At 43.1% G+C, this 27,977-nt stretch overlaps 3 protein-coding genes across 5 annotated transcripts; 1 reads left to right on the top strand and 2 right to left on the bottom strand.

The window, feature by feature from the left end:
- Nucleotides 1-68: 68 nt before the first annotated feature.
- Nucleotides 69-24,003, bottom strand: LOC139814981 (uncharacterized). Of its 2 annotated transcripts, none has more exons than XM_071781537.1 (8): nt 23,378-24,003; nt 9,273-9,537; nt 6,267-6,539; nt 5,758-6,050; nt 5,228-5,535; nt 4,902-5,085; nt 4,642-4,820; nt 69-4,497 (listed from the first exon to the last, which is right to left on the bottom strand). In XM_071781537.1, the coding sequence occupies exons 2-8, from the start codon at nt 9,436-9,438 to the stop codon at nt 4,050-4,052; spliced, it is 1,851 nt and encodes a 616-aa protein (XP_071637638.1). In that variant the 5' UTR covers nt 9,439-9,537; nt 23,378-24,003; the 3' UTR covers nt 69-4,049. The 2 variants fall into 2 exon arrangements, with proteins under 2 accessions (XP_071637638.1, XP_071637637.1); XM_071781536.1 differs by having other exon boundaries at nt 5,758-6,053; nt 23,378-23,961.
- Nucleotides 24,004-24,101: 98 nt separating this feature from the next.
- Nucleotides 24,102-26,776, top strand: LOC139814982 (EARP-interacting protein homolog). 2 transcript variants are annotated; one of them, XM_071781538.1, is made up of 7 exons: nt 24,102-24,232; nt 24,333-24,650; nt 25,021-25,246; nt 25,419-25,636; nt 25,749-25,930; nt 26,001-26,297; nt 26,375-26,776. In XM_071781538.1, exons 2-7 carry the CDS (start codon nt 24,609-24,611, stop codon nt 26,535-26,537), a joined length of 1,128 nt encoding a protein of 375 aa, XP_071637639.1. In that variant the 5' UTR covers nt 24,102-24,232; nt 24,333-24,608; the 3' UTR covers nt 26,538-26,776. The 2 variants fall into 2 exon arrangements, with proteins under 2 accessions (XP_071637639.1, XP_071637640.1); XM_071781539.1 differs by lacking the exon at nt 24,102-24,232 and having other exon boundaries at nt 24,235-24,351; nt 24,433-24,650.
- Nucleotides 26,593-27,971, bottom strand: L(1)g0004 (lethal (1) G0004). Its single transcript, XM_071781542.1, has 3 exons — nt 27,621-27,971; nt 27,375-27,464; nt 26,593-27,285 (listed from the first exon to the last, which is right to left on the bottom strand). Exons 1-3 carry the CDS (start codon nt 27,738-27,740, stop codon nt 26,755-26,757), a joined length of 741 nt encoding a protein of 246 aa, XP_071637643.1. The 5' UTR covers nt 27,741-27,971; the 3' UTR covers nt 26,593-26,754.
- Between the last annotated feature and the right edge of the window lie 6 nt (nt 27,972-27,977).

The following is a 27,977-nucleotide window of genomic DNA, read 5'->3' as shown; positions in this document are numbered from 1 at the left end:
ACCTCGAAATTTTTATTACAACTTGTTGGAGGAATAAATGTTTGCTGGAGGATAAATGAAAGACTTGGTGATATATAGAAGGAATTTAATAATTATATCTTAATTTTTTTTAACATATTTTGTTCTACATGACTAGATTATAAAAGCAATTAAAAATTTACGGATTTAACAATATTAAATATTATGCATCACAAAAATGTTATATAGATATATTGAAATTTCACAATGTAAGTGCGCATTCTGGTCTCTCTTTTAAAAGAGCTTCAATTCATCTTGTTCTTACACATATAAAAAATACTTAAGCCTCTTTTGTATATGACAAAATACAAAATAATTTCTATAGTAATATGTAACACATTTTCACAATAATTTGTCTGTCGAACATTAAATATGTAACAGATATTTCTAAAAAAAAAAAAATTCAAGAAAGTCGTAGCAAAATTTAAATATTTTATCTTATACAAATTCTTTCAGTTTGTCATTTAATTTTCTCCTGTATTACATAAAGTATACTTGTTTTGATATTCTTCCTCTCCGAGATTCTTCTCACAAATATTGGAAACAAAAACCGTGAGAAACTGCAACAACTCGTAAAATATATTCTGTAAATAACAAAGCAGAATACTATCTAAGAAATATTGTAAAATAAGAAGATGACTCTAATCCTTATATAAGACACGCGTAGCCATAAACATTGGAAAAATATACAAAGAGAACTGTAATTCTTTTTTTCTTTCAATCGATTACTTAATACATAACGCGATATTATGAACAATTGTATAAATATTTAATCATTCAGTTATATTGTAACGCTATAGATTACGCGCTGACGCGAAGCGAAATTTAGCTGTACATAACTTTATTGTTCTTAAATATCTCCTGCGTAAATTTTAAAATAATAACGACTTATGAAGCAGGTATATCGTGGAACTTATTATGCAAGTCAATACAGAAACTAATTCTAATTAATCTAACTTCAATTCTCACAGTGTCACTCTCTGCATGAATTCAATTCCAATATTTTCAGCGTCATAACGTTAATATTCTAGAGTGTATACAAATGCACAGCATGATGCTACGTCTAAATATTATTTCTATCATGAAAAATAATATCGTATGACTTCGGAAAAATTTAGGAAACATTTTATATATATATACAATATAATATATATTATATTATATTATATATTATATATAAATATATAATATATATTATACGTATATAAAATATATATTATATACGTATATATATATGTATATATTACAAGTATATATTTGAGTCGCATGTCTAATTTTGTGCCATAACGCTTTACAATTGACTACTACAGCAGCGATTATAAACTTTATAAATTCTTTATATCTCCTCGTCGAAGATTGTAAGTATAGCAAATGCTAGTTATCACTACTATTACGCCTATGTATATCTAATACCTTATACATAGTGTCTCAGGCACTGCAAATTTACTGTCAAGAGTTTAGATTCTTTGGCAATTTTGAAGTTAACTCGATGCCATTTCTCTTCGCGCAATTTCTTAATCTTTAACATTCAACATTTTGGCAACTAAGATCTGAACCGAAAATCTAAAATTTAATTACCAAAATTCTGTAACTTTTCGGTCACTTAACTGTAAAATTGGTTAACGCATCGATAGCGAAGCAAATCTATTTACAATTAGATTTTTAATTTGGCCTCTAACAATTGCAGTCCGGCATAGAATGCCTGAGACACCCCGTATATAAAGACTCTTCAAACTTGCTTGCTCGAAACGAATTCAAGGCTTTATATGTAGATAATGGTATCAACTTCTCTCTCTACTTTTAAATGCTGTATCATATTTTAGTTGCGCGAAACTTGTCGAGTACACATTTAAAACATCTATCTGAAATTAGAGAAGTTCGAGAATAACTGTATTTTGTATTACACAAAAATCGCGTGTTACAAGAATATATGAATCACATAAGTGTCGTGAACATCCAAAGTTTCTTACACTACCATTTGATTGCCCTAGAGTAGGGAGAAACTAAATAGCCGGAGAAGATATTCATTAAGTAAATTCTACGTGAATTATGCGGATGAAGATCACGTTTGTTATCGCACAGCAAAAATAGAAGCGTTCTTTTATTTAAAAAAATAAGAGATTAGATAATGCAGAATCTTCTTATTCGTAAAATACGGTCGAGCCCCCGTTTTACGAAGTTATCAGGATCAAGTTTCCTTTCAGTCTTCCACTTTCTTATCCTAACAACACACATGCGAATCTGCTATCTAAATAACTGCTCTGCCTTTCACTTTCTTTCTCATTCACTGTGGTAAATATCAGTAAAAGGAGAATATTTGACAAAGTTACAATCGATTCAGAAAACGGAAATCACAATACGAAACTTCATAAAACAAAGAGTCGACTGTGATCGATTCTCTATTAATAATATTTTATATTTGTATTCCATCAAAAGAATTGCATAAATACATGTGCGCGGAAATGAGAGATATTATACTTTATGTGTGCATTGTCACATGTCTGCACATTAATTGCAATTAAATACAAGATATAAAAATATTGAAAATTAAATAAGCTATAAGTACAATTGCCATATATTCATTATTAAAATGTAAAATATGCGATTCTTGAAATAAAAAATATGCGACATTGATTGGCATAACGAAATTAAATTAATTATCTTGTATTATCAATGCACCAAAGTTTCTGCATTACACATTTCCTTGTAAGTACGATAATAAATCTCTGTGCAATAAAACCGGCGAAAGAAAAACTCAAGGCGCGTTAAGATTCATATAGTAAGCTAATGTCATTTGTAGAGTTCACGCAGTCTTTGTAAATATAGCGTATTATCGGATCAGTTTCAAGTAAATTTAGAAAATATATGTTTACTATATTTGTATGATTTACGTTGTATGATTTACGTTGTATGATGATTAAAACAAAAATGAGCGTAAAGGCTAATGCAGTGAAGATAATGCGAACCTTTGTAGATTATTATTAAAATAGAACAATGATAAATGAGCGTTTTCACTTTATACAGTATTAATGTAAATCACATCAATTCCTACTAAACTACAAAATTGGAATCATATTTTCGTCTATCATTTAACACCAAGCTATTTTTGTAACTCATCGATCACCTTCTAAATTTCGTCGAATATTAACATCAATTGAACGCTTATTTCACTTTAAATATATGTGGTTTTTAGAAACCAACAAGAGTAAAGGCAACATTTTTTAATTCTTTTTTATGAAATTAGATCTATAAGTTTTCATAAAGTCGAGGTAAATATCTTTCGTCTGAGTACTTTCTCACTACAAATCAACTAATCATTCTCAAGATTGAAAATGAGAAACACGCATCGCTAAATTTATACAACTTTACATCAAAATGTAATAAATTCCACGTTCCTTACATACAACTTTACTAATAGTCTTGTAATAATCTAGTATTGCTTTGCTAAATAGGAAAAATATTCGCTCAACATATCGTAGACTTATTACAAAATTAATGATATTAAAATATAATAATAAATTTGTCCGAGAATAGTATTAAATGTAAGCAAATTTTTTAATGTGTGTGCCTTCAAAAATATTAAACATTAAAATTGTCTATATAAATTTTAATATACGAATTAACGCAATATCACGTAAAGACGTTTTTTAAGACTTTTTTTTCTTTACCCTGAATATGTAACGACAATAAAAGGCACAGAACCGTATAGAACCGTAACAAGTGATTATAAATGGCACAGTTTTGTCTATTGTTATCGTAATAAATTAAAACGATATTAATCGTACGAACAGCTAATACAGGATTAATAAAAATCCTTAAATGATTATTAAATATTATAGTTGTAAAAAGGAAGAGGAAAGGTTGACAATCAATTCCACATTTATGAGAAACATATAAATTCAGAATTTCTGCGGAGTGTCTGATATATCTTATTATGTATCGTTTGTAGAATGGCAAACACTACCACATCGTTGATTTGAATGTACTGTCATTGGAAATGAAGGATTTAGTCACGCTGAGAAAATCGTTGTTTAACTGTATCCTAACTGCACTTTGCGGCATTGGCAAAGCCATTTGATAATACGTGCGTTTCGCTCGACGATACTCGGCGGATCGTTTACCCTTTGGTTAGACTCGTCGTTACCCATGCCGATACTACAGTTGTTTTGCCACTGGCTACCCTGGTTCGTCTGATTAGTGCCGACCCAGGAGTAGAGACCCAACGCCGAATCCACGGAGCTGACGCTGTCGAAGAATACGGGCGACGACGACTTGGATTCAGGTTCCGTTATACGCTGATAGTTATCCGAGTCCAGTCCTAAACGGTCGAAGAAGTTCTCGAGCTGAGTCATCGATCGCGGCGGGCGGGAGGATACTTTGCTGGAACGGCCGTTATCCTGACGCCAATATCGATCGCTGATGTCTGATTTCGATCGTAGGATCGGTCGACCGCGACCTTCCTTCCAACCGTCGGAGAACCTAAAGTCACAATCAAAGTATAAAATAAAAGATCAATTATAAAACGTTGTCGTGTTGTTAATTTTCTTCGGGTGGACGGTAGGCGTTCTAAATCTTAATTTACAAACATCTCAGGCGATTGAAAGGGGAGGGCATCTAAAATACCTTGAGTTACAAGTCGGGCTGTAGTCCGTTTGACTATTGGTACTTTCAGAATCCGGGCTGTAATGTCTCACAACGGACGGCGGTGTCCCGCCGATGTAGCTACCTTTCCTCGATCTATCTTTCTCAGTAGAATGTTGCGTGGACGCGCCACTGTCTCTGCGTATGTGAGCCCAGCAATCCTGCGAGAGATCGACGATGATTAAGGTCAAACAGTCTTGTGCTTAGGATATATATATCTCGTCAGATATCCCGGTTTATACCTGTATCCTAGGTGCTGGTTCGCTACGATGAGTACAGTGTCCAGAGGAACCGCCGGAGTCTCTAGCTGTCGCACCGTGGCTCAACTTGCTGGAACCCGACGACTTTTGCGTTCGTCCGCCCGAGGATAGCACGCTGCTCGCATCGCCACCACCGGATCCCAAAGATCGCCTGATATGGCGAGAACTGAAAGTTAGATAAGAAGCTGTACCAATTAATCACGTTTTCACTTGGAGTCGGCTAGAAAAGTTGCTGTAGAACCGGATATAATGTACGCGGCAATTTTTACCGTTATCAAACGGTGATGATTCACCGCTAAATCACCTACCTGCGATAACAAACGGCGTCGCGTTTAAAACTGTGGTCCGAATAGTCCGAGCTAGTTTCATAGTCCGGACAATTGCTCGTGATCGTAGCTTGGTGATGAGCGGTCGGCTTCGCGGCTAATTTCGTGGATGCGCGCGGCGAGAGGGACGCCCGGCGACGCGTGCTCGTGTGAAGATCCGGCAGCGACTTGTGGCATATCGTATTTTCCACCGACGGGGAGCTGTTCGACTTCCGACCGGACCTACCGGAAGTGTGTGAGTGCGAGTTGCTTCTGCCGAACTTGAAGCGAACGTCTTGAGGCGCGCAATGCTGCGGAACAAATAGCGCAACGTGTAACGATACAATCAACGCAGTGTTCATTGATAAACCGCGTGTATAAATTCCCTTGACAAAAAATACGCGTGTGTGTGTGTGTGTATAATTTATGTACGCTGGAATGCATCAATAAGAAGCTTAAAATAGCGACTATGCGAAAGATGAGTGGCGGTATTATAACACGGAGCGAAGATCAATATGCGATTTCCTCCTCACCAGGACGCGATCCTCGTCCCGACAGCCGGGCGAGAGACTTCCGGGCGAGTATCGGAATTTCTCCTCCCGCGTCGGCAGCCCGTTGCTCTGCGCCGTACTCTGCGGCGGGCTGTCCGGAAAGAACATATTCTCCTTGCTGTCGGTGTTCAGCAGTCGACGCAGCTTTGTTTGCAGCTCGCCCCCGGTACCGCTCGGGGGCCCCGAAATCGTCCGTCTTTGGGGAACCGGAACCAAACGTGGACTCTTCGGTGGCAGCGCGGGTGGCAGTGTTTGTTGAGGACTCAGAATACCGTCTACTGCGAAACAGGAACGACAATAGACTTTAAAATATAATTAATAATTTAAAAAATACAAAAATAACGAAACATTCGAAACTGCATCGAAGATATGATTCTTCTAGAACCTAGCTGGAGCTTCTTTCAAACGAAATAGGATTTCGCAGATCTTTTTGATTGGACCGTCCCACGTGTGCCGGGATTATCCTCGCAAGAGTTCTGCCGGTGACTTACGTCTGTCCTGTTCGTGACACGAAACCCAGCAGCAGGGCGGCGTCATGGGAGTCGGTTGCAACTGCGACGGCGACGTCGGCTGCATAGGGCAGGCGGACGTGTTGCCGGTGCATTTCCGCAGCAATCTCGGCGGCGGTGCGCCGGGCGCGCTCAGCTGCGAGACCTGCAAGTGGCCGCTGTTCTTCAGCTCCTGCTTCCGGTCCAGCACGGTCTCGCTCTTCACGTAGAAGGCTTTCGTCTCCTGCAGCAGCTCCACGGCGCTCTTCCGCTTCCCTGTGGCACGCACGTGGCGTAAAAGGAAAAAAATTAAGGAACTGGCGAGACCACTACCGGCGTAAATAATCCGCTTCCTGGAAGGGGACACCGTTTTCGTGCCCGATTTCATATACCCGGTCTATCTGGTTGAACCACGTGCGACGGCGGCGGTGTCCCCCACGTAGCCGCTAAATTTATGAAAGCCGGCTCTCCTCTTTAGAATATTAGCTCCCAACAGGGCCTTTCATCTCCGATATTTACGTTAGGCTTATCGAGTGTCCCGGAAGTGTCGCATTTCACGCAGGTATGCGTCGCCTCGGCTTATATTCGTGGCTTATCGTTTTATGAACAAGTATTTTACGGAAATTCGCGCGCCTTCGCTTACTCTAAAACCCGTTATCGCGTTTGCTCACGTGCAATTTTCATTTATTACAGAGAGAAAATACGCGCGAGGCGTGCACACTTCCAGGACGCGCGCAGAAAAGTCCATGATCCGAATAAGTCGATGCTACGAAATTGTTTCGAATAATTACGAGCGAGACTGTTTAATATTCAATCCGCGCGCGCGAGCGCGAGGCGTTTATTAAGAAACGTGATGAAATGCTAATGCGGAACGTACGAATCGGCTGTTGCATGCGAAATAGAGTCCCGCCAATTAGAGCGGCTTTCACATATAATCTTACTTATACTAATTGGCAATTTGGCGATAATCTCGTTCCGCGCGCGGATCCGCAAACCGGATATTCCCGATATGTTATAGGAAGAGGAACATATCGGCGCGCGGAGAACGCGGTTCGGTCACCAGCTGGTCTGCTGGGTTTTAATCAACGACGCGCGGCGCGTATCGCCTCGTTATCAATCGTTTCTCGCCACCGAGAAACGATTCCTTTCATTGTCGTCAGACTGATCTGTTCAACACGTTCCTATATGGCATCGTCGACGTCGATCGCGTCATCGCGAAGCGACGTACAGATATCTAGGCGAAGCAACGTCTTCGCTTGTGTGCCGAGGGCAAGTGTTAACGACGAGGGCGAGCAACGCCGACGAACGGCAGAGGCAACATCTGCGAATCTGCGCCTCTTGGTTCTCCTTCTGTTTTCGCGTCGCCGACATGATTGACGACATGTGCCCGCCGTCGTCCGACACGCACATGTCCCCGCGGAGTACGCCGGCCCGATAAAACCCGGCGCTACTCCCCGGAGAAGCAACCACCGACCAGGATAATAGCTGATGGGACACATACCGGCGATGAGAAAAAAGAAAAGAAAAGAAAAAGAGAGCCGGTACGAGACAGAGGCAACGTCAAGGCCACGTACTGTAACATATGGCGAAATCTCGACGGGGAGAATATAAAAACTCCGATGGACTTTCTATCGCTTCGTGCTTGCTCATTCATGTTGCACGACTATCTCTTCGTTAGGTTCCGGTGTAAATTTCAATCAAATTAAAATTAATTAAGAATTGATTGTAATTTCATGGTATTTACAAGTTTATCAATAATTACTTATATATAATTACTTGCTTCTAACTTCTAATCATAACTTATCTATATAGTATATAATATAAACATTATACATAGAAAAAAAGGAAGTGTCAAATCGAAACTTATTTGTATATACGCATATATCTATAATCTTCTTATGAGAATTTCAACTTTTTATTTCAACTTTTTTTTCTTGGTTGAATTCTATAAATGACTTTATTCATGCAAGTCTTCTTCGTTTAACGCAATATAATCTCATTGCAAGATTATAGATTATAAACTCAACATTATAGATTGTTGCGATATACGAGAGTATATATGAGTCTTCATTTAATACTTTTTTTTTCTGTGTAATTTATCCTTCTGCTCATTTTTCTTCAAGCTTCCTATATTCAATGCGATTTAGGCACGAGTGATAACGCAACTTCAATAATTTTCCTTTTCCTTTTCAATAGACACTTCTTCGCAAGTACTTTCGTAGATGTGAAACTTCGGCTAATATCCATCAGGCATTTCTTTTCGTGTTAAAAGGAACCCGTCGCAGTTAGAGAAAATTAATGTCGATCTTTGAGAGAATCATAGGTCACTATCGCGGAGCGTATTGGTTGACGTGCTATCGCAGCGCTGAATTCGTTGGATCGAATCGCGGCATTGCGCTCGCTATAAATTGTCGAAACGAGGCTATCGGACTATCGGCGTCCGTCCTTAATCGGACGTGACGCGATCGCGCACAATGGTACGTTAATGACGAAGATAATCCGTATTGTCGTAAAGCCGAAAAATGGAACGGATAATTTCTCATCGCGGGGGACGTAACTGCGAAACGTATAACTCTCCGCGAGTATATTTAGCCAGTATATTTAAAAAAGCGTATATCGGGAAATAAAATGTTTAAAAAACTGGAACGGAAGCGATGGCAATGAATTCACCGCTGTATAAAACTCGATTTCGAGTTAATTCGCGCACGCAGCCTCGTGCGATAACTCAAAACCGACAGTATTTCCCTTCCGCACGCTGTACGCTTTCGCTCGGCGTAAGCTCGCTGATTCGCCAGCAACGGAATTTGTCATCGGCACACGGCGGAAATTCGTCTCGCATCTGGCGGGGACTTGGAGCGATTCGAGAAACGCGTGTAGAGATTTCTTTCTTTCATTTTTTTTTTCTTCCCCTTTGAAAGCAAGTGCACTCGTCAATAATAGCGACGCCTTGACGCATCGATTCGAGATGCGATTCGCGATGCGCACACGGTTCGCATACGGGCTCCTCACCTGTATGGTCGATGTGCCGATGATGATTTCTGACGTACGGCGGCGCGGGATGCCGGGCCTGCTGCATGTCCCAGTACGGGTTCCGGGGGTTCCCGAAATTCATTCGCGTCTGCTGCGAGGGCGAAGACGATTGCTTGCAGGGCAGCCGGGCCATGGCAGCCGTCATCTTCTTTCACGGGATCTAAGCTGATTGCCTGATGGTGAACGTCCCGCTCAGTTTGTTACGCCGTCGTCTCGGCCCCATTTTCGAGCTGTTGTCTCCTCTCTGAAAGAGATAGACGAGAGATAAAAGCGATAAGTCACAAAGCGGGGATATTAATAAACAGGCTCGAGATCGACGCTATTGTTTTCCACACGATCCTATACGCGATGGGAGATCCTCAGCCTCATCGCGAAATAGATCTTTCCATTTTTTTAGAAAACGTTGTATTCATTACGGAGTTAATGAATTAATTTATTCGTAGTTATGTTATTATTGGAGGCGTAAATTCGTCGCGGCGCGATTTGATAGTTTCAATATAAAGACCATTGTTCCGGCGGGAGTATTAAGAAAATTTCGTGCGCCGTGTATAGAATTAATAAGCGTTACGGAGCTGGCGTTACGGAGTGCGTCGAGTGGGAAAGTGCCAGTTCACGCGGCTGGTTTAATATTTATCGGGCTGATTGCATTCAATGCTACCGCGGCCAGATGCCTTTCATTACCATAACACCAACTGTAATGCTGCTGGGGGGCTCCCCCCTGTTTGCCTCACAAAGGGATATAAACGCGCGGCGACACCGGAGGAGCACCTGTACTCCTCTTTACCGGATCCTCCCCTATCAATAGGCCACTCCAATTTAGATCGCGACGAAAGGGTGCGTCACTCGCTCTCGACAGCTCGCGCCCGTGGATCTCGTAACAATGTCACCTAAATTGGTTTGAAAGCCGGCGTTAAGAGCTTAAAGTGAAAATATAAAAATAACTCCGATCGTTATAAGGTGGGGATTTATCAAGCTCCAGCTAATCTAAGAGCTCAAAACGCAATAACACGAAATTGTTGGAATATTTTAAATTAAGTTTGGCCCTTGAACCCGAATTATACTAGTAGAAATGTCAAGATTGTTTTAAGACTTTTTTTTAATTACAAAGACACAAAGCAGTTTGTGAAAATAACACAGTGTTTATAGTACCTAGAGTTTATTATTCCCCGGCTTTAGCAAATTAACCCTCGATTGTGGAGTCACCGGAACTTTTGCCGCTTTCTTACACAGAATCAAATTTTATTTAAAGACAAATAAAATTTGATTCTATATGCGTAACTAAAATACGAAAGAATACAACGGTAAATGTGCAAAAAGAGATTATTTTCATTTCTCTTTTTCTCTTCATAAAAATAAGAATCTTTAGAATGTCACATCCATTGGTGTATAAAAGTATATTCACAGTTAAGGGTTAAGGCCCTCATCGACTATCCATTTATATCCATTGGAATAATCGCCGTACATGTGGTTCGAGAAGGCGACAGCTCAATAAGTTTCAATCGTAAGCTGATTTAAGGTAATTTGCAGCATGCACAAAGAATCTCTGTCCGTCTATCGTTCAAACGGCGTCGTCTGGTTTACCAATTCCAACTTTGACCAATTAGATGCAATTTATCAAGTTTAAACGTATCGGAGATAGAAAGGACACTTTCTAAATTTTACAAAGGACTAATTATGGAGTTCTGTCGAGAGATTATAAAGGCGCTTTTCGCGTAATGAGAGTTCTCGCTCAATCTGGCGGTAACTTCGGCACCGCCGAGCGGCGAAGGTATCGGTACCCCGCGAAATTTCTGCGTCCCACGCGGTCCGAGAACGGCTCGGGGAACTGGCGAACGGTATACCAGGTATACCTCTCGTTGAAACAGCGAAATCGTTCGACTTGACCGAGCAAAAAGCTCGAGCGGCGAGTCCTTCTCCTCCGCCGCGAGAGATGCACACGCATACTCCAGCGTCTCCGTGCACGCGCACGCGGGGCCACGTAAAGGCGGCCGATAATATCGCGGCAAAGCGTGTGCCTACGTGTGTTCGTCGCCGACGACGATGCGCTCAACGCGAACGGTATCCATCCGTGGCCAGCGTATACGAAAGCGTGCGCGTAAGCGTGAGATGTCCCAACCTGCGCGGCTGGACAACCGCCGCCGCCAGGACACGCATCGCCGATCGCGATCGCGCGTGTAAGTATTCGCACGCCTGGCACACGCGCGCGGGTAAACCGACACCGGCCGCCAGCGAATCGTCATTTCCTGTCGAATCGGCGAATTAAAAAGAAAAAGATATTAAAGGACGAAATTTGAACCAATACCCCGGGTTAAATAACATTTTGTTACTTTCAGCTACCGTGTGTGTCGAAATTTATTATATATTTTTACGCAAAACAGTATTATTTTAACTCTATTCCAGTTAAATTAACGACATATCGAGTAGAAGTAGTGGCCACTATAGGAATGACTTAATATTTAATATTAAGTATAATTTGACACTGCGGATTAACAATTCGATTATATGCGTCCAGCGAGATCATCATCAATGTAAACCACGGACGCATATATCCGCTTGACGATCTTCTTCATTTTCTTTTAACGCAAAAAGGTATTCCATGCTCGACCGCTCGCAATGCGCCGAGTCTCGTGTCGCGTCCGTAATCATTTATAGTTCTGCTCCGCGTTCGAAGAAATGAAACTCCGTACGATGAACGAGAAGCAAGCTCGCGGAGCCTCCGATCTCATTCCGGCAGTGAAATCATATCTATCTCGCGTTTCAGCGAGCGTCTCGAGCGCGTCGAAAGACCACGTCGGTCCTAATCGTCCGACCGGCGAACGAGAACTCCAAATCAATCTTATTGTCACGGTGAGAAAAATTGCATCGGCGAATTGTGTACACCCGACATGTCGAAATGGACGAGATCGCAGTAACACACCGATGATCGCGTTATTGCGAGCGAACGTGACGGACGTGACGGAACTTCGAAAGGCAGGATCCCACGCGCGCGCACGTTGTGTGCACGTGTGCGTGGAAAGATAAAAATTCTCCCCCCTCCCCGGCGCGTCTCTCCATCTCGCAGCGAGGATTCCACGTTTTCCAGCCGAGTTTCCTCCTCCAAATGTTCGCGCGACGGTCCGTGGACCGTAAGTGGGAAGAGGAGAGCGTGGTTATATGATCGCCACCTCTCGGAAGCGTTAATGGCAACCCACCGAGAGTGTATCTCGTATCTCTTGAGCACCCCTCTATATTTGAGAACTGATCCTCCAGGTTGGGGGTTAGGCGCTAGGCTAACAACCCGTAAAAAAAGGTTATTGTTAAAAAAACCAGAAGGGAGGCCTCGGATTTTGATAAAGGCCGAACTTCAGGAGTAGGTTCAATATTGAGCTGTGGTGCCGCTGAAGAAGAGAAATTCGATTAATTTCTCGAAAAATTTGCGTCTCCGGTAGAGACCTCACGCATATACGCGTTATCGCACGCACGACAACCGCCTACGCGCAGCCACTCGAACCCCTGCCGTCGGTCGTTGTTTGGACAATCTGCTAGATGCAAATAGAAGCTGCCTATGAGGTCCTGCCGAGCAACGGTCGCTCGCCAGGACCGTTAAAAAGAAGGCTTAGGCGACCGAACGATTGCAGAAAATGTCTATTGTAATAAGCGATTATTTCTGACAGCGTGAGATTCGACTCTCTAAGCTCGTCTTTAGAGAAAAGAACGGAAGATTAATTGAACACGTACACACACATGCTGTCTTATAATAATTATGATTTTTAATTATTTTTTGTGAGAATGGATCAGGAGAATTAAATGTTTAAATGTACTTTTGCAATGTTTATATGTTGTTTTGTAAATCGAAGTTCTCTTTATGGGTATATATATTTACAGCTTCGATATATTAAATTCGCGCGATCACGTATAAATCGAATTAAATTAACTTATACTTTTAGATTACAATATTATTTTTTATATGAAAACAGAGTAAAGCGTATAGTATCAAACGTGTTTTTATCATTTTTATTATCAATGTTTGTTTGGTTTTGCAAATCAAAATTCTCTTTATATGTATCTATAACTTCGACATGTTAAAATCGTATGATCGTGCAAAAATGCATATATGTATATCGAGATAAAATTAACACACCTTTATAGATTACAACTTTATAGATTACAATACTGGAGTAAAAAGACGAACTATCGTATATTTGTATCCTGAAGTTATATGTATACGTGGAGCGTGGACCTAGTTTACGATAATAGAGATGAGCAGTTATTACCCCACATACCTATGAAGGGTTAAGATGTGCGGAGGACGACCGCCCTCGCCTTCCGCAATTTACGTATTTACCATCTCGAGAAAAACGTGAAATTTTACCGATTATACAGAACATCCTATACTTAGCGTGCCGCGTTTCACCCACGGATCTTCTTCATTGCAATTTGCATCGATTTTTCGCAGCTAGACAATTACAAGTCTGTAGTATTACAAGTCTATCCAAATCCACTCGACATAGAATGCGATTTTACAATCTCTATCAAGATTTTACCGTATCCATATCTCTGAAACTTAGAGTCCCTTCACCTTATTCGATCGTTTAAAAGCTCAAGAAGCGTCGATGCCTTTCCGGTAAAATCGGACTCGAGATAAATCAAAGACGCCGTGAGATGAAAGGCGGCTTTGTACGTCCGGGTAACGCGTACCCCATGTTCCGAATGTCGACGGACGCGTTAAGCGCGTAGTAGTAGCCGCAAAAACGTCAAGCCGAGCAGCGTCCCCTGGTCGTAAACCATCAACGGATGTGTCGAATGAATCCGCCTGGTCAACAGTTTATGGTACACGCGCAGCAATTGACCTACATTGTGTTGAACGCCGCAGGAAGGGGGTACCCATAGACCATAGCCCGGGACTAAATTATCAGGACACCGAGCGACGCACGAGCGTGAGGGCGACTTAATTAGCCAATTACCGGCGCGCGTATAGAACAGCGCGCAGCCGGTGGTCTTAGAATCCGGAGGGTGGACAGAAGGAAGGGGGGACTGCGAGGGCAGTAAAGGGTCCGAATGTCGGACGGATGGAGTTTCGCCACTCGGGGCGAGAGACTGTCGGGGGAGGTGCCCCATCCGAATCCAGGACAAGGCGATTGAAACGTCAGCTTTATCCTTGAACGGTGCAAAAGGATTCCCGGCTCTCTCCGGCGGAATCAATTCGCCACCACCCTCTCTCCGCGGTTGTTCACGTTCTCACCTAAAACTTGCCTCCTATTGACAGGTCCTATTGAGCGTGGCAGAATCTCGAAGGGGTCGAGAGTGCGGGAGAACGGCTCTGCGGCGCAGATATGTTACATTTAAAATATTTTTGCCCCAGCACGTAGCCTTGCTCCACATACGAGCTCGCTATGTATCCTCCTAAGGCTCACGATGGGAGATATTTTTCTCTTTCAATGAGAGGACGCGCCGAACGGAAATTACTGCGGCTATCGCGCGCTAAACTAAACTCATGTATTATTGCGGTTGAATTTATACGTACAACGCACGGTGCGTTACATAGGCATCTCGTAATTTTTGACAAAACATATATTGTACATTACAATGCACTGTAAATATTAAAAGATAAAATTTAAACCAGTACCTTGAATTAAATTAGCATTATGTTATTTTTAACTATTTTATGTGTGTTGAAATTTATTATTTTAACTTCATTAGTTTAGTTATTAACGACATATTGAGTAGGAGTAGTGGCGACCTATAAGAATGTTTAAAAATGACTCAAATGGAGTATAATTTGACACTACAAATTTAACAGTATATATTACATAATATTATTATATTATACATATATTTCGTCGCGTTTTTTCTTAAGATTGTATGGCTCTCGACCTTTTACAACCAACATCGTCGAGCACGTTGTTACGACGAGATGTGGCAAAGCAACAGTTACAACAAACCTACTTTAGCTGTACAATTACACTCGAGCGTAAAGCGTTAACTCGACATTTCAAAACGCGCGATGAATTTTCGGGCCGCTCGCGCGGAGCCTTTTGTGAATCGCGCGCCGTTTCCGCCTGGAACTTTCTGATTATTTGCTACGCGTAATAAAACGCTAGCCTAGCATATCCGACAGCCGCGGCGGCGCGGAGGGGCCAGGATGCGTTCATCGTGTCTAGTTCCGCGTAATTTCTGCGGGCAACCAATGGTTCGCCGTGTGTGCGCGAGCACCGCGTGCGGGCGGCTAAATGCCAGTAATTGTTTGTTATTCCGTTCGTGTTCCGCAAGCGGATTACACGAATTACACGGCCGCGGAGAAACGCGAGGCGACGTAACGCTCCATTTTCCGTAGGAAAAACCGTATTTTCTTCCGGGTCTTCCGGGACTTTTTCCCGACAGCGCATCGACAGTCGTTAGCGCGACAAAGAAGGGGGATTGAGAACGATCGTCGGCGGCAAGATATCTTTCTTTCTTTCGGCCCTCCCTCGCTCTTTCCCGGCGACAATGACGTTTGAATGGAACGTCTCGCGTGCAGCCGCGGAGACTTATCGTCTGTCAGTTTATTGAATGAGAAAGGGGCGGTTCTGGATTCGAAATAAACGCAAACGCGCGCGACTGAATAGAATGCCATCGAGGTAACACGTGGATGTTCGTAATGACCTTCACGCTCAGGAAAATGCACATGACGTAAAATGTATCGGTCTTTCTGTCACAGATTTCCGGTTTGGTCTATATCGAGCCCGACCGACCGACCAATTGTATACCAGCATCTTCGCCGACTTATATGCATTTCCAACCGCGCCAATTCGCCGCTGGCACAGCCAATCTTTACCTTTCCGATTCCACCCTTGCGATGTATTTCAAGCGTCGAAATCAATGAGATTTAAACGAGCCCGTTAGCGAAACGGGGATAAGGCCGAGGAAAGAGATCGTTGCTGACAGCAACGCGCGCGAAAATATCCTTCGCGACGAGCTCGCGGAAGTTTTAAGAATGGAAGCTTCACGAATAGCCACGGGGTCGATTGACGGCTGTCGCGAGAGCTTCGTCAGAAACACGCGGCCTGCGTCACTATTAAAAACTTTATCGCGCGCGCGGAAAGCTTAATTAACCGTCGTTTAATTAATCCTCTCTACGAGGGTTGTATTCGCACCCCTGGAACGGCCTTTGAAGCGCGCACCCCGGTAACCTTCACCAGGCCGCGTAAACGGAAGGTTAAAGATATCTTTTATACGTCACATCGTATATAATGACGTCAGTGCAACCTTATGTTTTTATAGTCCAGTTTTACGACACGTGCCACACACAGAGAAAGCGGCCTGCAGCATCTCGTTACGTAAAAGCGCCCTAGGACCCTTGCGTCACTCGTTATTTATTTATTTTATTTTTCACTGACATCAGCGAGAGTTTCATTCAATTCACGTATATCAGAAAAAAATTACGTGTCGCCCCCGAGAATTATCTCGCGCCCGAGTAAACCGCGAGCGAACGGAGAACTTTCTTGCGAATCTCCTGAAATCGAAGCTTGTAATATTGGACGCCGCGTTTATTAGGTGACTTTTTTTTTTTTTGTTATATCGACTTAATTGATATCGACTCACTTGACGAGCCTACACGCGTAAGCTCTCTCTCGTCGCTATTGTTGGTCGCGCTACGTGGCATCGCGCTCGTTTGCAGAAATAAAAATAAATCCGCTGACATCCGCGGAACGCGCGGTCTCGTCCATTGACTTTCGCCATTACTTTCAATATTCCGGACACTTCATTTCTCGTCTCTCGCGGTGTTTATTCCGAGTATTTAATTCAGGAGGAGAGGAGGGATTTTCTGTTTCTGTTTGCACACAATTCTGTAGCGCGACACCGCGCGGATCGATATACACACACCACTTTCTCTAGCCACTCGACAGCGCGCTATTTCCATCTCGCTTTTGACATTGAATTTCAAGCTCGTGCGTTTCCCGAGGAAAACAATAGACGAAGCCACTCTACAGGGACGAGCGAGTGTGGACGAAACCCACATACGATCCAAAACAAGGAGTAATATAAGATCGTTCAGAGCTGCCAAATGCGACGCAGATATTACCGATAGACTCCTTTCAACATTAAATGAACGGCGAATCTAAACGACAAATTTCAATCTAGCGCGACTTCTGTAAACCTGTACCTTAGAGGTAAAGGATCGTATTTCCAGTTTTGGTCACAATTAGAGTTAATACTTTTTCCAATACACACAGACAGAATTTTCTCTTAGAATTTACCCTGAAAATAGGTAGTTGTGGGACAACATGTGCTACGAAGAATTTTACGCGAGCTATTCTGATTAATATCTACCATAATAAAAAATACTAATATCTATTACATTAAAATATAAAATATGTTTAATTTTTACTAAAATATATCTAGGAAATTTCAATAAGTTTTCAAAAGTCACCAATCTGTGCTTGGTAATTTTTATCACGTTGTTCGCAAAATGTCTTTTGTATATTTAAAAAATTCCTTGGTTGCCAAGTTGTCCCAAGTTTGTATTGAATTTAACGGTAAAATATAACGAAAAATTCTCTCCGTGCAGAAGTTTAAATTGTATAGTAAAGGGTGTTATGTGTCCATTATTACGAAGTTCCTAAGATACAACGTTTAGAAGAAGTCGTATACTATAGAAATAACTTTAAATCCTGTTTTCTTTAAAGTTCTAATAATGGAGATACGCTCCTTTATCTCTATAGGTGCAGAAATATAATTTAGTTGAGCTTCGCGAATCTCTTTCCCGTCTTAGGCGATTCATAATTGTCACTTCTCGATCAGAACGCGCGTCGCTTCCTGTTATTGCACGGTTCTAATTGTTAAGCTAATATACCGGCAATCCCATTTTTCCCACCAATTATTACAGCTCGCTCGGCGTCGTCATCGTCGACCGTCGACGCTCCCCGGCGTCGCTCTTTCCGTCATCGCGAGAGCGTCGTTTCGACGTCGTCGCCGCCTGCCCCCGCAGCTCTCGAAGTATTATCGCAAAGTATACCGGGGAACACAACCAGCCGTATCTCCCGTGTTTTGAAACGCTCGCGTGGCTTACAAAAGGCCGCGGAAAACCGGTATACGGAAAATGTCACGGCCTTGTCGCCCGATGCGACCGGCGCCGATCGCGGCGCAAAATAGTCTATCGACCCGACCTGGTGTGCCGCACAAAGGCGACGAATTAACGATAGCGCGGATCGACGAAATTCGACGACCGGATTTTCGCAAAGGGCGACTTTCCAACGTTCGATACATCACGGACGCGGAAACCGGGCATCGGCGGCGCGAAACGTTGAACGGAGGCGAATGCCTGCGATGGTGGTTTAGATTATTTTTTAAGTGGGCGTAATATACGCGCGCGCGGGGGATACGAGGCAGCATCTGCGGTGCAATTTACACCGCGTGCAACGGTGTTAGCGAAGCATATCGCTGGAAAGAGCCAGCTGGCTCTTCCCCCCTCGAGTTCCGGATCGGTATTGAGCGTCATTTTTCAAATGTTGTTACGTTATATATATATATATATATATATATATATATATATAATATGTGGCTGAATGTCGATACAACGTAGAGAAAACGTAGGCTAACGGTGATCAAGCTCGGAGTTGCAATCCGCTGCGAATGCATCGCCAATGCTCAATGCATTTTCCGCATTTCTATAATGGTAAAACATCGCGCTCCGGTTAGTTTGCCAAGGCGAACGTTGGATAAATATTATTTCTACAAAGAACAAATAATAATCTCTCGTAAATTTCGCTTCGTAGCGATCCCGCCAATCGGAAGAAGTTAATTGAAAATTTAAAAAGGAACTTGCGCGGACAGGAACTTATTTTTAAGTTTCTGTTTTAACGTGCCGCTGAAATAACAAGGGGGAAATGTATGATGAATTAAAAAAAGGGCAAAACTGACGGAATTAAATTTACAATTTTAACTGCTCCTTCACGTTCGTAGACCAAGACGGATCGCCGGGCAATATTGCGAGAGGTCGAAGCTCCATCGAAGGAAGACCGCGGGAAACCTAATGGAAACCGGAGGGAAATCGCACTCTCGAAGCGTGATGCCGCCGCGCGATATTACAAACGTCCCGTACAATTGGGACGAGCGCGCGCGTTGGATGCGCAAAAGTCGGTCGTTCTCGAAATCTTATGTGACCATCAGCGGCGCGTTTCCGGCCGCTGTAAAAACCGCCGCTGCCGCCGACGCTGAGTTCTCTCTGACGCTGCAGCCATTTTTAACGGATCGCAATGCATAAAGCGTAATAAATGACGTACCGTAATCGACACGTACGCGCGCGCGTAACTGGGAAATGCTGCGCCTCGTTGTTTTAAAACCTAGCGATTTCCCACACAGGCCTTTCTCACACGTGACCGTCTCTGTCTGTGCGCCCCGTACGTGATAAAGCAAGACGCCATCAGGATAATGCGCGTTTTGCGGCCGATTAGAGACTAATGCCAAGGTCCCTTTTCTCCCGGTTAAAGGGTGAAGTCATCCTTAGCGTGGCACGAAGCGTGCACTTTGCGTTATCGCGCGCGGGTTCAATTTTTTGCGACGGATAATACATAATGAGAGCTTATCTCCACGAGCTATCAGTCAACACACGCGGCTCATTGTCAATCTCTTTTTCAATAGCGTTTACTTAAAGATTACTTCAACAGTACACTGAGAAAAAAAATTTGTTAATTCCAAGAAATATTTAGTCCGATACGTTCAACTAAACATTTTAGTTAGTTAACTAAACATTGGTTAAATTAATTAATTCTTGACTAAAGAAACTAAATAAATTGTTGAAACAACCAATGTTTAGTTAACTAACTAAAATGTTTAGTTGAACGTATCGGACTAAATATTTCTTGGGATTAACGATTTTTTTTCTCAGCGTAGAATAAGAGTAATTTCAATAAACAAGAATTGTCGACGAATGGTATTTGAGAGGACAAAGATCAAAGGAGCAAGTCTGTGCCCTTAGAAAGTAAATGATGCCAAGGAAGGACGCTGTATCAGTCTTATGAGAGTCTAATTAAATTGCAGTAAGTTATTTTAGTAAATATCCTTATAACGTTAGCGAAAAAAGAACTAGTTATTTTAACGGCACGATCTCGGATCTCTCAGAATAAAAATTTACGCTCTTATTCGTGCTCGAAATTATCAGAGCTTGATTTGAAAAGGAAGTTAATCTGTTTAATATATCGGTCGTTTCAGTTCCAAGATACTGTTACGAGAAGAACGAAATTCTGCGTCTCTCTAAAGTCGTGAGATCATACTTTATTCAATGTTACTTGACGTTCGTTTTAATTGTTTGCGATTGTACCTTCTCAACAACGAGCGCAAAATTCCGCTTGAACCTTAATTAGAGGGCTAATTGACTAATTAAATTCAATTCTGAAGATACTGGAAATGACGCTCGGGGCGGATATTTAAAGGGTCATAATCGTTAAAAAGGAATTAGGTAGGAGACGATGGCTTAATCTTCCGAAATTAGCGCGCGAAAATTCCTTTTGAAATTTTCCGTCGCATTCCGAGCGTATCTAACTGATCGTAATTTTTCAATGTAAGAAGAGCATATTATAAATTAATTGTAACAGTCAATGTTAAGGAAAAGCGGGAATGTCCAACGCTGTCCACTGTCGTGTTCGCCGATAATAAACCACGCGAGATAAAGAGCGAGCGTGGGTCTTCACCAAAAGGGAAATAGTTTTATCAGAGTCCACATTATCAGCGTAGGCTCTCTATCGAAATACAGCCAATCTAAGGGTAAACGTACCCGTCTCGATATCCGTATCGCGACGACAAAATATAGCGTCGCCGGGTGCGCGCGATAGTAATCGGAAGAACTTACCGTGGCGTGCAACACGCGACACTATATTGATTAAAGTGAAACTCGAGATTTTAAAGCGAGTTCACTGCTTTACGGATCAATTACGATCGCCGGTGGGCGGGGACCGATAGACTCGATGCAGAAATGTGAAGGTCTCGCTTGGCCTTCGGGGTCTCTTTGATGTTTCGCGAGAAAAGTCGTCGTGTATTTTTGCAGTCACGAAAAAATACCCGCGAAATAATATTCCTCCGTTTATTTAAACCTTACTCTTTACGTCCCACGTCTTTAGCCGCTTCGACGGAGAGAAGATCCGAGGTATCGCCTATAGCTCTTTCTCTTTCTCTCTCTCTCTCTCTCTCTTTCTCGGTGTCCAGAGAGAGGCATATAGAATCGCTAACTCGCTTAACGTTAACTGGATGTTTACGACCTGCGGTAAAACGCGAAAAATCGATAGGCCGAGCAAGCGTTGTCGTCGCACGCGAATGCGGACGTGAACTTTATCGGGAAGCTGACCGATCTTCGCAGCGATCGACCGACCGCGCTCCGGCGACGCCGACGTCGGGGTGGCGATGACAACGACGACGGGGGCGAGACGCCGAGAAGGCGGCCGGTCTAATAGTTCAATTAACTCGAGTCTACCGGAGCGCGGTATGAATATTTGAGCGGTCGAGGAGAGCGAGCTTCCGATGCCGAGACGGGAGAGAACATCTGCGGCATGATGAATCCGCGTGCCCGGGAGGTCGTCGGAGGAGACACGCGCGTCACAAAGTCGATCTGCAAGCGCATTCTTATCGCGCGTGCGATTGATAGACGATGGCATTCCAATTACGGTGACGGCTCCGTAGACGTAGATACGAGGCTACTCGAGACGAGTCGCGGCAAAAACCCGTCCTCGGAGAGCTGCTGCGACGTAATACGAGCGGATTCCGCGCGAGATTTCTGGAAGAAGCTCGGGAGCTGAAAAGGTGTTCTCGGAATTAAAATCTGAGATTTTAGGATAAGTCGCGAGGGATAGCGTTGTAAAGTGAGAGAAATACTGTATCGCGTTAAGTTCATTTATTACGGTAATACGCTATTGTATTGAAATTCTCGTAAAACGAGCGGTTAAAATGACTGTGTTCCGTGCTTTCCCTCGAGCTGGTACTTCTTCTTCTTCTTCTTGAATTAATGACGCCTGTCTTTTAACAGAGACGATACAGCCAGCTTCGTATAATATATATATAGTAGGATCCCTTTCTTGTTATATTTTTCCCAAAAGTCTTATAAATTAGGATAGACGCTGTTTTAAAACTTTCGAGCTGCTGCACGACCCAGCTTGTGATTTATGCGCGTCTTCTGTCGAAAGCGTGAAAAGTAACGTTTGCACGGACGTTATAAGCGTCCGAAATTGAATCGCGATGATCGATGCGGCATTTTTTTTACTGACGTGTATTAAATACACCGTTCAATTAAAAGCAATTGATGGCGGTTTGCGCTCGATAAATATGCAATGCCGTTTCAAAGCTGCCGCGCCGCGTGGTGTCGGGTTTCCGTGTAGAAAATTGGATAAAAATTTGTTAAACAAATTTACGTAGCCGGAGCGCGCGCGCGCGCGCGCGTGCGCGCGTGTGTGTGTGTCGCGTGCGCAAAATTCTCCCTTTTTTTTTCCTCGCACGGCAGGCTTCCGCTTTCGACGCACATTTTTCGCACGGAAGCCGACACGTCGCAGCTATAGACGTGCCACTTCGATTCGTGCATGCGAAAGGCCACAAACGGCTGGTTTTTCCCCCTGACAACAATTCGGAGAGCGGAATCGCCGCATCTCTCCGAGCGTGTCGGAGAAGCTCAATGATTAATTCAGGACCTCGCGCGGCGAACGAGAATCAATATTCGACAACGGCAACAGCTGATCGGCCGACGAATCAAAAATATCCCGGTCGTCGCGCCGATCGGCGAGTTTCAAAGACGCGAAGAAGGACGAAGAAAATCATGAGATTTATAAGACACGCGTGTGTCGGCGACAACGCAAAGGCGGGCAAAAAGTGGAGCGGCCGCTAACTAAGCGATATTTCGCTCCTGGAAGAAAAAAAAGAGAAAGAGAGACGGCGGAGGGAAAGAAGAAAAAAAAGACAAGAAACGCTTCTCCTCCAAAACGCCGTTCTCCAAAAAAAAAAAAACGCGTGCGTGTACGAAGCGCGTGCGGTTGCGACACGCACGCGAGTCGGGAGTCGGGAGTCGTGTGTATGCGTGTCGGAGGTGGGCGAGCAGGGGGCAAGGTGCCTCTCTCGGCCACCGGATCGGACGACAGGTTACTACTCACGTTGGATGCTGCAGCGTCAGCATATCGGCGCACCCGGGAGGACGAGGGACGACGCGTGCGATCCTCGCGCGAGGACGGCACCGCGAGGAGGAGCGCGCATTCGCGTCCGGGGATCCCGGGGGCCGACGATCTCCGGCCGGGGGGGACGACTCGCCTCAGGAAGCGACTGCGGCTACGGCTGCGGCGACCACGGCGGCGTACGGGCAGTCAAAGCGCATCCGGCATCTCTCCGCACGGCCTCCCTCGATCTCGCGCGCACTCGTGTACGTGAACCTTTGCCGCGTATGTGACCCCGACGACGCTCTCTCAAAGAGTGATGGAGCGTGTGGAGTCCGTGGAGAGGACGACGACGGAACGCTTGCTTCGCGACGCGGCACGACGATACCCGCCGTCCCGCGAGACTCCCGACCACGCAGCAGGTTCCGCGACTACTTGGCTGCTTCTGCCAGTGTTCTGTTCTGCCTGCCTCCGCTCACCGCTGTCGATTCGCGTTGTTCGGCACCGAGCGCGCACCGCACGGCCGCAAAGCAACGGGCAGCGCTCGTCGCGACGGACTGGGGAGGGGGAGCGTGCACCGGAGCTGTATACGTATGCGCGTACTCCGGACTCCTCGGTCTCCTCACTCCGATACTCCCATGCTCCCACCACTTTTGAGGCTAGGTGCCGCGCCAGCGCCTCGACGACGACCGTTGGAATTGGAAGGTATATACACGGCGGTATACGGTTTGTCCGGTTTGTCGCTAGGTCGGCCCTTTCCCTCGTCCCTCCGCGCCGCGGCGCCCCTGGAACCGAGCTTGACGTGCGTTCGAACGAGGCCAGTGAACGCGGCATTACACATTACATGGACGTCAGTAGGTGCGTACATACATACGTCAGTTCGCGATGTATTGTGATATTTTTGATGTTTCTACTTTTAATTATTGTAAATGTCTATACGTGCATCCTGTTATTACAGAGCTGCAGCTGGATTGACGGTCAGATTCCTACAGGAACGTTCAGATTGTCCGTTCAGATGATTCCTCTTTGAACTGAAACGATAATCTTTGTTATCACAGGATATGATGTCGATGGAAACCCGAAACGAAGTTTAAATTCTTGTGTATAGCTGTCTTTAATGTTATTGTTTGCCATGCGCTTTTGACAGATCACATATGGTCTGAAGAAACGCGTATTTCCCTGGGCAGGCTTCAATAAATATCACATTGTGCGGTGAAACGCAACGCAATCAAAAATGGAAAACGATAATCCAGTTATATATGGGCTCGAATTCCAAGTACGAAACCTGTCAAAGTTAATTTTGCGAATACTGACAATGAATAAACCACCCACTAAACACTGACTAGCACTAAGTTATAATATTGTTTCAATATTATAATTTCCTACTCAACGATTTAACTGTCATGTACAACATGTATTATATTACACTTACGTGTTGAGTGAGAAATTATAATATTGATATAATGTCACTTTTAGAGCGGCATAACTTTTTATTTTATGGTATTTCATGCTGCCGCTAAGTAACACTGTCTGCTACTTCCTACTGCTATTTAAATGTCTAATTTGCTACTTACTATTTGTTCCTCGTTGCTGTAGAAACTTTTAAGTTATACAAGAGATAAACGTAATGCTGTTTTACGTTTTAGACCAGAGCACTGTCGGCTCAAACGGCCGAGACGGATATCGTGAGATTCTTGGTAGGAACGCAGTCTTTAAAATTCAACAACAACCAGGTTCACTTAGTAGAGCTTAATGAGGAAACAGGAAACTTGAAGACGCAGGTGTTTCAGCATTCAGTAGGAGAAATTTGGTCCTTACAGGCTTCTCCGACTGAATCTGATATATTTATTACGTGTTACAATAGCTTGAGTGGTAAATAAGCTTCTCACGTATTCAATTTCCTAAAGTAACATTTTGTTGTTCAAGCTGAAATTAATGGATTGTAAATTTTTATTATTAATAATAATAATAATAATATATTATAAATTATATATTTCGTGACATAAAATATATCTGATGGTTCCAAGAACCTTTATTTTCCTAGAGGAAGGTTCTTGTCAGATGAAGGGAGCTATCTGGAGATTTCCTGAGATAAAAGAATACACTAATGATATTCTGCAACTCGATAAATTAGCTGATATCGATACGACTCCATATGGCACCGATCTTAAAACAATTGCCTATCATCCTATGGATAGTAAGAAGGTTGTGTCGGTAGTAGATAACAATTTTGTTTTATGGGATCTGGCTGAAGGACCACAGGTATTGATCTCCTCTTCATATAATCAAGGATACTCTATTATTGTACATGAAATTTATCTTTGTTGTTTTTAAGATTATTCTCAATAATTTAAATTTTTTTAACCCCACTCAGGTTATGGTATCAGGCACCTTAGCAGGCAAAGGTCAGCCACGGTTTACGAACGGTAAATGGAATCCTCACAACGGTGCCAATCAATTTGTAACCTTGAACGATAACAACGTTCGCGGATGGGATTTCAGAAGTCCAGCCAATGCTGCTTGGTCTATTTTATCTGCGCATTCACAAATCATCAGGTATAATAATGATATAAAGATTAATTCTCGATAGACGTGAATTCATCTCTCCGCGTAACTCGTTTCTCAGGGACTTGGATTTCAATGCAAATCGTCAGTATTTTCTGTCTACTTGCGGCGACGATGGATACATGAAGTTCTGGGATATCCGTCTTCCGACGGAACCGGTGCTGTCACGTATGGAGCACTCGCATTGGGTGTGGAACATAAGGATCAACCGATTCCACGATCAGCTTGTTTTAACGTCCAGCAGTGATTCCAGAGTGATATTGTGCAGTATCGCGTCCATATCGTCTGAACCATTCGGACATATGGTGTCAGCGGAAGACGAGACTTCGCAAAACGAAGAATCTTGCGGGAAAAAGAAGTAAATATATCAAGCAACGATACTTTTTTAACTAATCTACATGTAAAATACAAAATTTCGTACATTTATGATTCTAGATTAGAAGATGGTCTGGTAGGAAGGTACGAGGAACACGAAGACAGTGTGTACGCAGTGGAATGGTCGTCCGCCGATCCTTGGACATTCGCATCTCTCAGTTACGACGGCAGATTAGTTCTCAATAAAGTACCGCGTAAATATAAATATCAAATACTTCTATAAATCCACAATATTTAACGAAAAAATGGAAGTAATATTACACGCCTTATTTATTGTAAAATTTAATTTTGTACCTATATATCATGTACATTATTATTGACATTGTACATATGTGTATACCTAATTTTAGGTATAAAATAATGTTATAATTATTATATAACAAGAGAATGTATATATATTTACACGTATGTATGATACAGATAAATGGAACATATGGATATTAGAACTGTTCCGAGATCTTACTAGCTATGTTTCTTAATTGTCCGTAAACCTTGGAGGGTGGACTGCCCAAGATTAAATTGCATATCGCTCTGCGAGCTAATTGTATGTTCTGAAAAGAACCGAGTATATGTATCTTGGTATCGGCCAGCACAATTCTGGTCTTTGTTACGTTCTCGATGGTAAACTTCGTTCTTCCACCCTTGCCCGCTAATCTTCCAACCGCCCGAGACCGGTGATCCCCTTTCATTTGTTGCCTGACATCTTGTATCTCGAACGACTCCACAAACAGGTCGTCCAGGCGTAACAACGCCAAAGCGTCCTCCACCTCGAATCCGCAGATGAACGCTTTCACAAAGTCCGCCGCTTTTTGGAGATACGAAATGTCCGGGGTCTCCGGTGCCGTTCTAATTTCTACATTTCTGGTCTTCAGATTGAAACGTATTTGCAGCTTCAGATGTTCAGTGACGGGTGTAAATATTTTTAACCAGTTTTCCTTCAAAGGCGAGTATCTGTGCGCTGGTACCGATATCTGCAATAAAAATAATTTGTGTTAAAATTAAGTTCATATATAAATTTTTGTAATATACTGTACTATACTATATTATATCATATAATTACCTTCCTCTGTTCTCCTCCTTGTACGTTCTTAGCTTTCTTTTTAGCCGGTTGCTGCTTTACTTTTCCCTTTATTCCATTGACTATCTCTACCTAAAGAAAAAGAAACCTTTATTCGTACTATGATATAATGATAAAAATGAAACATGAGAGACACGATTTTCAGCGGATTTCTTTTACGAAATACAGTTATTCTTCGATCGAAGTTGTCTTCAAGCTTAAAACAACACTACTTAAATCAACAAGTACCTCCATGCGATTATCGTCGGCATGGCGTTTCTTGGACGTTTTCGCCACTTCATCAGTCTTCTGCTGAGGCTGAGATTGAGGTTGATCCGCGATGCTCATCTCTCGCGTGGTTTCCTCCATTTTCTACGAGTATATCTGAATGTTTTACGAGAATAATCTGTCCTCTCTTGTCGCGTGGCTCGCACGTGGATGCGTGGATCAATGATGAATGATGCCAAGGCGAAATCGTTCTAGGTTAGGTTCGCTTTCAACTTTCTATTACCACGTGAAAATCGATCCGCGTCCTAGAAAAGGATAGAGCGTATGTGCGGCTAATATCTATCTCTTTCCATCCAACACCGTAATATTGGTTATGGA

Source organism: Temnothorax longispinosus, chromosome 6, assembly GCF_030848805.1.
Source record: "Temnothorax longispinosus isolate EJ_2023e chromosome 6, Tlon_JGU_v1, whole genome shotgun sequence".
In the NCBI taxonomy this organism is placed as follows: domain Eukaryota; kingdom Metazoa; phylum Arthropoda; class Insecta; order Hymenoptera; family Formicidae; genus Temnothorax; species Temnothorax longispinosus.
The sequence above is the reverse complement of the archived record's forward strand: the minus strand, read 5'-3'. Positions and strand labels throughout refer to the sequence as shown.

What these genes read in the sequence shown, in the direction of transcription:
- LOC139814982 (XM_071781538.1), top strand. Translation starts at nt 24,609, where the DNA reads ATGGAAAACGATAATCCAGTTATATATGGGCTCGAATTCCAA. An exon ending in GTGTTACAATAGCTTGAGTG is followed by an intron (nt 25,247 to 25,418) that starts GTAAATAAGCTT and finishes TTATTTTCCTAG; the next exon opens with AGGAAGGTTCTTGTCAGATG. An exon ending in GCGCATTCACAAATCATCAG is followed by an intron (nt 25,931 to 26,000) that starts GTATAATAATGA and finishes CTCGTTTCTCAG; the next exon opens with GGACTTGGATTTCAATGCAA.
- LOC139814981 (XM_071781536.1), bottom strand. Translation starts at nt 9,438, where the DNA reads ATGACGGCTGCCATGGCCCGGCTGCCCTGCAAGCAATCGTCTTCGCCC. An exon ending in GGGACGAGGATCGCGTCCTG is followed by an intron (nt 5,536 to 5,757) that starts GTGAGGAGGAAA and finishes TTTGTTCCGCAG; the next exon opens with CATTGCGCGCCTCAAGACGT. An exon ending in GACGCCGTTTGTTATCGCAG is followed by an intron (nt 5,086 to 5,227) that starts GTAGGTGATTTA and finishes TCTAACTTTCAG; the next exon opens with TTCTCGCCATATCAGGCGAT.